General features: G+C 36.1%; 1 protein-coding gene across 1 annotated transcript; it reads right to left on the bottom strand.

Annotated features, from left to right (window-relative positions):
- Positions 1 to 463: 463 nt before the first annotated feature.
- Positions 464 to 11,596, bottom strand: rab22a (RAB22A, member RAS oncogene family). Its single transcript, XM_057337530.1, has 7 exons — positions 11,561 to 11,596; positions 10,519 to 10,598; positions 10,253 to 10,334; positions 7,638 to 7,709; positions 6,990 to 7,096; positions 5,295 to 5,404; positions 464 to 4,736 (listed from the first exon to the last, which is right to left on the bottom strand). Exons 1-7 carry the CDS (start codon positions 11,594 to 11,596, stop codon positions 4,633 to 4,635), a joined length of 591 nt encoding a protein of 196 aa, XP_057193513.1. The 3' UTR covers positions 464 to 4,632.
- Between the last annotated feature and the right edge of the window lies 1 nt (position 11,597).

Raw genomic sequence — 11,597 nt, 5'->3', positions numbered from 1 at the left:
CCATATTTATGTAGGCTTTACAATAATGATAAAAACATGCTTTATTTATAAAAGTGTATTTAAAGATGGGATTTAAAATCAATATTGTGCTTTTTGTCATATATAAATATGTTTAATTCACTTTAATTATATCATTGTATATATTTGAGATATGAATGTTTTCCCCTTCATATTTGTACTCATTTAAATTGCATTTGGCAGACACTTTTATCCAAAGTGTATTGTTTTAATTAGCATGTGTTGCCTGGGATTCAAACCCAAGGCTATAGCACTGCTATAACCCAATTCTTTACTATTTCAGCTACAGGAATTTTTATATATTTTGCAATTCTAAAAAAACTGTAGCGCACTGTGAAAGGACAGGTGATACTTATTGGTGATGGGTGCTGCAATGCTTGCAAGGTTGCAGTTCATGTGTAAGTAACATTAGCATGAGACTTGACAGGTGCTGGTATTCTTCTGCTCCTTATATTTTATTAATTAGCGGCTAATGAAAGATAAAACAGCACATATTACTCAGCCATTACTACAAATTATGATTACGCTGAAATGCTCATTGAAGCTGATCCATTGTAAACAATCTTTATAAGCTCTGTCACAAAACATGCCCTAGTAATATAATCATCCCAAAAAGGTAAATTATCTTTTGACTAAAGTAGTTATTAAAGTAAAATAAAGCACATTTTTAAGACCATGCATGCTGTACTGTACACTTTTAAAGTATTCTCATCATGGTAATGTGTTGTTCCGTTTTAAATAAAAAATAGCCATATAATATAATATAATATAATAAGAATATACTAAATAATAATATATTCGATTAAAATGAGTAAAAACACCATTCAACATAACGTGTCTAAACTGTAAAATGCCTGCTAAGAACATGAGGGGGAAATGTGCTTAATTTTCATGAAATAATGTCCGTAAGTAAAACAATCTAAATGGTGCAATATAAATTAGGTCTTGTTTACTCCCAATATAAATTTAAATTATGTTTTCTTTTTGGGTGAACTGTGACTTGTCACAACAGATACTAAACAAAATAACTGAGCCCTGTGATACACAACAATGTATGCATTAGCACACTTCAGTTTAGAAGAGGCAATTTACAGTCGGCATGGCTGTTGAACAAGCACTTGTATGACAGTTTTACTTTCCTCAGCACAGTTAAAAGAGCAACAGGGCAAACCTGCCAAAGATACTCACATACCACAAGTGTCATATTTATATATAGGCTATAGCCCAGTGACCAGTACAGCAGAAACCGTTACAGCTGCAAACAGATTCTCAGGACCTCTGAATTGAACCCTTATTTACACTTGTATAAAATTAAAACTAGATAAATCTTACCTGTTTCATATCAGATAACACATTAAAGATCGAACAATCCCAACTTGCCTGTCCAAATTTAATAATGACAAATGCATATGGATTTTGTATTTTAATATTAATAAAGAGCTCAACATTTCCCTTTTGCACATTAACAAATAAAATGTCATTTTGAAGCCTGAGAAAATAAAAGTGAAAGGCGAAATGGTATAGAAACTTAAATGAGGTTAAATTACTTCTATTGAAATACAATAGAAAGTTATGGTTAAGTATAACAGAAAGACTACATATTATTTACAAAATGAATCTAATTTGTGGTATCTACAAGTTAAACATTTCACAACTTTCTTAGGGCCAGCCCAAGACCGTTAGCATTGTACTTCGATCTAAAAACCACACAACCAGACGGCATGTTATTTTTGTCCTCCTTAAGTGTAGTTCCATTCAAAGGCGTTAGCACAAAGTTTGTGCTCCCGTGCGAGAGGACAAAAAGACTTTGATTCCTTTTCTAAGAATTCAAGACCTTAAGCCATTTAGTGGATCACAAACGTTGTATTCGACAACATCTATGGCTAGTCTAATGCATTTCCACACATTGTAACGGCCCCTCAAAATGTATAATAAAAACCCAGCATTAGTTGAGCCAAGTTTCCTACTCCAAAAAGTTTTACATGACAAAGAAAACAAAAAAGGTGAAGTTTAAGTGTAACAGAGCATTTACTTATCAAGTGGTACATTACAGTCAGCGGACGATTCATTTTATATGGTAATTATACTGTTTTCTGTATAAACATCAATAGAGACTGCTTAGCAATATCATTTTTCAAAACATTGCGAGTTATTTTGACAAGGGCAAAAGGACACAGATTGACACGCAGCAATTTTCAAAAGTGCAAACTTTCCGGAGTTCTGCCAGTTCCTCTCTTTCATTAAAAAAACAATTGAAGGAAAATATTGAAAAGATCAAATTCATGGATTATCTAACTGACTGTAATAAGCCTATAAATATGTCTGTGGGGCTAACATCTAAATTCATGCAACTGAATCGACAGCATAGTTTTTGTGGGAAAACAAGTATTATTATTGCACAACATCATGAACATTGGCAACCTTGCATATATAGTGTCATAGGATAGATGAAACTCAAGACAATGCCCATAATATCCATTCTGCTACACTATCAACATTCTGTCACTGTCACATTTCATTTCTTTAAGTACCATTATAAAACACAACAGAAGCCACATAACTTTAAAAACAACTAAGAGGTGGTGTGATTTGTGCTTGTGTACATTTAAACACATATTAACTTTAGCATTGTGGGTATGCACGTATAATAAAACGTAACAGATTATAACAGTAAATGATTTCACAAGACAATGTATGTCTAAGATTAAAACTATAAGATGCTTGATGAATATGCAATTAAATATATGCGATAAATTCTTCAAATAACTTTTCCTCTCAAATTAAGACAATATGGACATTAACAGTACTTAAGGAAAATTTTGGGGTGCATGAAAATCATAATATTTGGTATTGCATAACAATTCTGTTTTGGATTTTTACGGCAAGATTTAGGAGCTCAAAAAGTTTTGTTCTTTCTGAAACGTGTCTGGTTTCCAAAAACACATTTGTAATCCCTGTACAGATAGTAAAAGGATGTTGGATGTGAAGGCCAAAACATATTTAGCAAAAAAAAGTGAAGCATAGAAGAAAATGTTTATGAAACAATTAAGGCATTTGGCAAGACCTCAAAAACCACTTGAACCAGTAAAAACGCCATAAAAAGGGATCTGAAGAGACCTGCAGCACAAATGGTTAAATAGCAATTTCAGAAAGATTCAGACCTAAAGCATGCATTAACAAAGTCCAGGACCAAAGCCCACAATGCAACGCTCTAGCAAAATTAATCTACAAAACACCGGTATTTGACTCCTTCCCGCTATTAAAATTCTGATATGGAAAACTTGTGAACAGTTGGAAATGTTATCATATCTAACACTTCAAAACTGGGCAACTTTATCTCAAAGTGTGAGGCCTGTACTTCCCTAATGACATCAATATGCAATACAAGCAGTAACAACGGACAGACATTGTAAAACACGTAATCGTTCATTTAAACTTTTTTTTACAACATATAGACAAAGAATTTGTTATTATTGTTATCTTGACTTGCAAACTTATAAATATGCAAACTTTTTTTGGTGACCTCACACTCCTGTCATCAACATTATGGTCTTGTCAATCTGTTACTATGTGACAATCTGTTACTATTACTCGTTAAATTGTTACCTTTCTGTTACAAAAGTTCTTCAAGAACTACATTTCAAAAAGATTTGGCACACATTCTTACATTTAACTGACCTATTCATAAACTCTAAGATAATAAAGTCTTAAAACCTTGCCGCTAATGCATATTTAGGTTTTGCCCAAAAATATTTCAGATTAACCAATCCGTATTATAGTACTAATCTTGGTTTATTCTTGATTTCTTTTCTCTTTTAAAGATGATACAAAATGCAAGTAAAATAAAGTTATATTGTAACTAAAGCACACACTGTGTGTATTTCTACAGAACAGAAATACACACATTTTGAGACTTGTGTGGTAGAAAACTTACGTTTGCATGTCTTGGTCACGTTACCCATTATTTTGCAAAATGTAAGCATTGCTTTATAATATTATTTTAGCAATTTTGCAGGATGACGTACTTTCTATAGGCAAAACCTTTTTTTCTTTCCTTTGATTTTGGGGAAAATATGATCCAGAAAAGTTCTTACCAGATTTGACAAGATCCACCCATTTATACACGTATATAAATGCAAAAATAAGGAGACGAGAAAGCTTGCATTGAGACAGAATGCTAAAAATGTAAATATGCATATACAGTGCAGAAGACACAGAGTTTAACAGAGTATTCGCAGGAGAACGAGAAAGAGAGAGAGAATGTGAGAGACCAAGACAGCACACTGATCTGTTCGGCAGGTGTTTTGTTGCCGTCTGATTCTGGGCAGTGATCTAGAACCGGAACTGATCCCTAAGGACCTCTGAACAGGGCAGAGGAATAAGATGAGGTTCAACGACTGCAGGAGGGCATTTTCTCTTCTCAAGGTAGCGAACACTGCGTCAGGATCTGGAGTCTAAATCCATATCTGACTTCTTTTTGCAGCTTAAAAGGGACGTTACATAACTTCCTCTGACATCACATTCTTCATTTGCTATTCTTCGTGGATACTAATGGAAAGAAAGTGAGCGGTCGTGAAGGTTCCAGAGGGTTTGGCCGGATTGTTTACGACCACGTCAGCAGCAAGAACGCTCTCTGGTCGACTCAGCTGGTTGGCGACGTAGTTTGAAGCCCCTGACCGCAGAAGAACCTTCGCCATCTAAAACCGGGATTCTTTGACCTGGAAAGAAATCGAAATTGCACTAATTTATTGTAATTTATTGAAAAACAAGTTTCCATTTAGTCTTCATCAAGGCACTGAGCAAATATTAATGTACGTGAGATTATTTGCAATTTATCAAAAACCAGCATATCATTTTTTACAGTCACGCAAAAAACATATGGCGGCAATTATAAACACGTCTGCAAAGAGTAAAATCTGATTGCTTGTACAAAAGTCACAAGTATGGTTTTGTGCACCCGCAGGAATGCCTGTTTTGTTTCGATGGGGTAACTGCCAAACCCCATGGTAAAAGATCCACATCCTGTAACCCATCCATTGCCCTGGGTCCAAGAGGTGAGAACAAATATCCACCTAAGCACCATTCTCACCAGCATCAGAATCAATTATAGATTGTGCATTTCATTACAGCTTTAATAATAGATGGTGTTGCAATAAACAACATTTAATAAAACTGCAACTATGTGATTCAAAGCTCAATCAAGTACGGACGAAACAAAATCAAGCACAAAATGCAATGCACACAAAGCGCTGATAACTAGTAAAGAAAAGACTCACTTATCTGAATAAAGACCTCATTGATGTTAATGGCATTTTTGGCACTGGTTTCAACAAATATGGCGTGAATAGAGTCGGCGTAGTCCTTGGCGTCTTTCTCCGACACCTCTCTGGAAAAAATACAAAGACAGGAATAAGGCGGGGAAATGAGTAAAAGAAAAAATAGGAGACATATATTACAATTGCTTACTAGCCTATAAAACAAACAGCATCAGTTTTGACATGCTTTAAAATTCTTGACAAATAATTATGTCACGTTTGCGTTATTCTGAATATGGTGGGTATGTGGGATATAAAAAAAAAAACTGTTAAACTTGCTTATCTTTTATAATTGTGGTGTATAACTAAGCACACGGCAGCATGTTGGTGGTAAACTATTGTGTTCAAGCTGTAGCACCTGTCACCTGATCATAGGCGCCGATCAGATTGCACCTGCGCTACACGTAACGGGCCGGTCACATAGACAACATATCAATTTTCTATTGACACATCGCTCATGCGTTTGAAGAAATTGTAAGGGGTGTTTGCACAATGGTCATTGCCGCAACGCAAGAGTGTTTTGAGAGGTTATACGGGCATTGAAATACAGTTGCTAAGGTGCGGAGTAAATTTTTGTGACTTCGTATGTGGTTGCTAGGGGTTTCTACTAATTCTTTTTATTTTTATATGATTGAACAGCGGGCTGTTAAAGGAACGGTTCACCCCAAAATGAAAATTCGCCTCATTGTACTCACCCTCAAGTTGTTCCAAATCTGTACAAATTTCTTTGTTCTAAAGAAACAGAGAAAGATATTTGGAAGAATGCTTGTAACCAAACAGTTCTGGGGCACCATTGACTACCATAGTAGAAAAACATGCCTTATACATTTCTTTGTTCAGTTGAACACAAAAGAAGATACTTTGAAGAATGTAGGAAAGCAAACAGTTCTGGGGCACTTTTGACTATCATTGTAATTTTTCCTACTATGGTAGTCAATGGGGTCCAAAAACTGTTTGGTTACAAGCATTTTTCCAAATTTCTTTCTCTGTGTACATCAGAACAAAGAAATGTATACAGATCTGGAACAACTCGAGGGTGAGTAAATGATGACAGACATTTTTGGGTGAACTGTACCTTTAATAAAGAGCGACAATTATGTCTAACTACGGCCCTGATTGAACATACAATTTTTGCCTGGTGGGTGACAAACGGGACAAAAATATCCCAAAATAAATGATGGCGATGGATCACCGAACGGCATCAATTTTGCCAAAAAGGTGCCATTCTGTGCCAGACTGAACAATCGCAAGAATTTTCCCTGATATTTATTGCCCGAATGCTTGCGGTGCGATCACTATGCCTCAGATTCAACATCTCGGTCTTTATGGTTTCGAGATGTAAAATACAACCGCACTGACAGCTCATCAGCGCTGCCAAAGAAAGCAATGGTGAACCAAGACATATCATTGGGCCTGTGGGAAGAAAGAAGCAATTTAACTGGAAAGATAAATTGCAGACCGAGTGGATTTTTTTTCATGAGTCGCGCACACGATAACGCCGTGTACGCCGGCTTGGTTTCAGGACATGCTGACAGCAAATATGCGGGTCTTTCACCGACGTCGAATTGAGTTGACAGTCACGGCGGGTGCATCCCTTCAATCAGAGCGGAGATGACGGGATGTGGAGTGTTTTGTGGCGGCGACGGTGGAATTCACCTGGCATCGGAGAGATCGCATTTGTTGCCAGCAATAGCCACCACTATGTTGGGTGGTCCGTGCTGGCGAAGTTCTTTCACCCAGTTCTTTAGAGTCTGGAATGATTCCTGAGGAATGAGAAAAGGAGATTTCTCAATTTTACTCAAAAAGGTTTTGATCTTTGACACACACACAGCCTTTATATAAAACTGTCAAATTGCTTTGTGTGGAAGACAAACATGTAAATCTTGTAAATCTCATTTATGGTTCCACATACTTAAATTTGGCACGTCATCATTACTTTCATAACCCTGTGGCATTTGGTGTCCATGTATCTCACTCTGCGGTTTTAAGCATGAACTGCTCATTTTCTGTACTTTTGATGTTCAGTAAATGGCGACCAGAACATAATATACTGTAAATCACCATAAGTCTTCTCAAGCCATATAATAGCTTTGTATGAACCAAAATGTAAGTCATGACTCATTGCAAATCTTGCCTTCAGCCCATAATTCCTTTTGTGTTCCACACATGTAAAAAACTTCAAATGTGTTTCTTGACATGAGAGCGAGTACATGATGACAGAATTTATTTCGGGGTGAACTATCCCTTTAATAACTTGAACAGCAGAAAGATTTGTGTAGTAATAATGAAGAAGCGTTTCAGTACCTCTTTAGTGATGTCATACACTATGATAGCCGCAGCAGAGCCTCTGTAGTACATGGGAGCCAGGGCACGAAACTGAAAGCAGGAGAGAGAATGCACATGAAAGGAAAGAAAAACAACACCCCGTATTTTCAAAAAGAGCAAGACCACATCGTCACCGATAACATCCTGATCTCAACCTACATATGCTTATTATCACAACTTTGAAAGAATTTGTACGTTTTGGCAGAGGTCCCCTTTGAGTTTCACACCGAATTAAACAGACAACTCAAATACAAATAAACGGGTGTTATTCCAACATGTTCCTTACAGATTTCAAACAGAACTGAAGAAAACCACAATGAACCCCCCCGGACGTGAGCCACCGTTAAAGCCTGAAAGAGAACTTGTGTTTCAGACGGTCGTGCCAAAGGGGCTTGAGTTAGGAGCTGCAGGAAAGGCACATCAACACATGTGGGAGCCATCAGGGGAAAGATGAGCACGATGTGTCAGACCAAGTTAGTGTTTTAATCATTATGGAATAGCATATTTGGGTTTTTCAACAGCCGGTCATCAAAAATAGAAAAAAATAAGACAAGATTAATAAAAACAAGCTGGATCGGGTATGCCATTCCACTGGGAAAAAATGAGGGTAAAAGTGCAGTAAAGAGTGATTGAGAGAGAAAGAGAAAAAGAAAGAAGAAACCTTGCCATGTTTTTCTACATACTTTCTCAAAATAATTGTGCAAATAGCCAACATGTGTCACTCTGACCCTTAAATTTCAATAGACGTTATTTTAAGATCGGATTTGCGTGAAACGGTTTTGGCGAATGGCTGGAATCTTACAGGTTCATTTCAATCTTAAAAATGAATGGATACAGACTAGCAAGTTAACATTTAATGCGCATTTAGGTCTATTGATGAAGTGAGTTAAGTATGAACACTTAAGCACTAAAGCCACTAATTTTTATAAATCACATTTTTAAACCATTCTACGCCCAAGTATGAAACTGTGATCAATGCACCAGTAATACGTGGGCTCAACTAAGATAACATCTGCGAATAACAATTCATCTCTACAAATAATTCAACGACCATGCAAAGCGTAAAATTTTATTTAAAAAATCTGAATTTGTATTGGATCAGTATTGGACACAGACCAGAGCCAAAAAACAGAGCCAGAAAAGCTCTCCTTTTTGTCAAAAAAATAAACAAATCACTTTGACGGACACTCTTTCTTACATTTATAGCTGTTTTTGGCCCTTCGGCTTACACTACACAATTTGGAGGAAATGTTTTAGCTTGGTTATCTTTTGTCTAAAGGTGCGGGATGTCTGGCATTCCAAAATGTGATTTTATGGGTATGTCCAAGACAATACATTTCCAAAATTGACTATATATTATAAAAAAATAAGATCTATTGATTCATTTTTCAGATCTATAGATCAAAAAAATTAAGATCTATTGATTATTAAAAATGGCTGACAGGGGTTTTTGATAATAAAATGAATGCTAAAGAACAAATCTAGATATACTGTTGATTTGTGTCCTATCCCTGGTTTTATAAACACACACACAAAACTCAAAAGGGCACAGAAAACAGACATTCACAATCTTTCCAGTGTTGTTCTAAAAGCAATGTACTGGATAATTATTCAATCAGGACCCTGACAGCAAAAGAAAAGCCAGTTTACATTTCCTGCCAGGGTACAAGAATCTGTGGACAAAACTGTCTGTCTTTACAATAGAAGACAGAAAGAGAGCGAGCGAGAGAGAGAGATTCTGGCTTCAATTGCTCTTCTCCAACTTTTATCTCTGACAAGGCCTAACGTTTCATCCCATCAGCCTCTAGGGCAAAGAAGACGTGACCCCTTCTACCAATGCCATGATGATGAACTCGCACCCTCCTCACCGCTGGGAAAACATCAAAGCACTAAACACTAACAGATGAGGAAAGGCAGGCCAGATAAGTCAGAGGCTGCAGTCCCTGTATATGCTTGAATCAGGCTTTATATGGTTACTTAGCCTTTCCTGAAAATGCTGCCGAAAATTCCAGCATCTTTGAGTGACAAGTTGAATTTAAAAAGTGTTAAGAGTTTAATACGTGTAACACTATCCCATTTCTTTGTTTCACATTTTTTAAAATCTGAACACGTTTTAAATGATTTTCATGAGTTTTGGATCATGCTATAAATACAAAAAAAGAAAAGAAATTCCTCGACACTATGAGTTTCCTAGCAGCTTGTGTGGGCCGCTTGGCATTCTACATTTAGCATCATATAACATCATAGACAAACATTAGAAGGGATCAGATTCCGAACAGCCCCGAGACCGCTGTCAAATTGCAAGAGGCGATAAACATCTCACACTGACACGCTCACATGCTAAGTAGTAAGAAGATTAAAGTATAACCACAATATTCATTCACTATACACACATATATTTTATATAATAAAAAATAAAAATAATTAAATTACAATATAAATTCCTTTATTTCTGCCTTACACACACATGTACGCAAGCAATACTGCCCCCTGTTGGCATATAAAAACATAACAAAAACAGAAAGTGAAAGATTATAATGGCTATCAGCTTAAATACGTCAACCAAGTGTGTTTGTAATTTTTCCCGTGTTTACCCTTTCTTGTCCGGCTGTATCCCAGATGAGGAATTTGTGAAGCTCATTTTGGTACTGCACAGTCTTGGTCATAAATGATGCTCTGAAAACAAGGCCACGTGACTAGTTAATATCATTTTAAGCAGATGCAATGCTAAAGCAATGTCACAAGAACAATAGTGGGTTAGTGTTGCCAAACCTAAAGCTTTACACTTTAATAATGGAAAAACCTGCATTACAGTAAACACAACCTAGCTGTAAGTGTGTGTTTTGCAATACGGTCTTACCCAATCGTGGGATTAATGTTGGGGTCAAAATTATCCTCCACAAACCTCCACACGATACTTGACTTTCCAACCCCTGTGTCCTATAACACAAGGACGAAAATGTGTAGACAAAACACATGGCTCTTAAATCAATTCGTATTTACAAAAGGGAAAAACACATTTGTCTGGTTAAATATTGGAAGTTTAATGTAAGAAAATTATTTGATATAAACTGATCTCACAACTCAAATGTGTAAATTAAATCCAATGAACTATATTAAAAGGAAACAGAGAATTACAATGACATTTAAACATGGACATTTTTACTGTCATCTGTGCCGGGTATATTACTTCTAAATAAAAAATGTAAATATTAATAACTTGGTATTTCAATTACTCCCTAAAATACACTATCTAAACGTAATTGTATTATTCATTACTATTACTTCCTAAATGCTGGATCACCTTAACCACGTGGACAATAAATTTAATTTACGTGTTTAAATCCACCAAGATTAACTTGACCAGTAACAAGCTGTAATAATTACACTTTTTAAAACATATTTCATATGAGTACCAACAAAGTGACCTCAATACTGTATGTAATGCAAGTGCATACTTATTATGCACACAGCATAATTCTTTACTGTAAAAAATAATTAGAGTCATTAGTTACTCAGTAAGACTGTCTGTCATTATAGTATCATTTGGTCAACTCTCAAGAAAATGTGGTTAAATAATGTGAACAGGTTTAAAATGAGTTTGATTTTTTAAAACCTAAAGCAGGTGGTGTGAAATACAAGCTAGTGTAATAGTGACACATCCTGAATAGATATAACATCCACTCTTGAATCAATGACGTCAACAGCCCTGCAAAAATGATGACCAAAGCTTGCACAACAGGTAAAACCACCCACCCACGCGCTTTACTCGCAAGTCATGACTTGCAAACACACACCAATGATTAAGTATCAACTCAGCAATCAAAACACGAACAAAATATGCACAAACACGCAATGCACCGCAGCAAAGTCAAGTCTTAAAAAGCGAGCACTTATCTTACCCCAAGCAGGCATACTTTCAACTCTCTTAACGACATG

Source organism: Triplophysa rosa, linkage group LG7 (genome assembly GCF_024868665.1).
Source record: "Triplophysa rosa linkage group LG7, Trosa_1v2, whole genome shotgun sequence".
Lineage (NCBI taxonomy): Eukaryota > Metazoa > Chordata > Actinopteri > Cypriniformes > Nemacheilidae > Triplophysa > Triplophysa rosa.
Note: the sequence above shows the minus strand (reverse complement) of the source record. Positions and strands in the feature narration are given on the sequence as shown.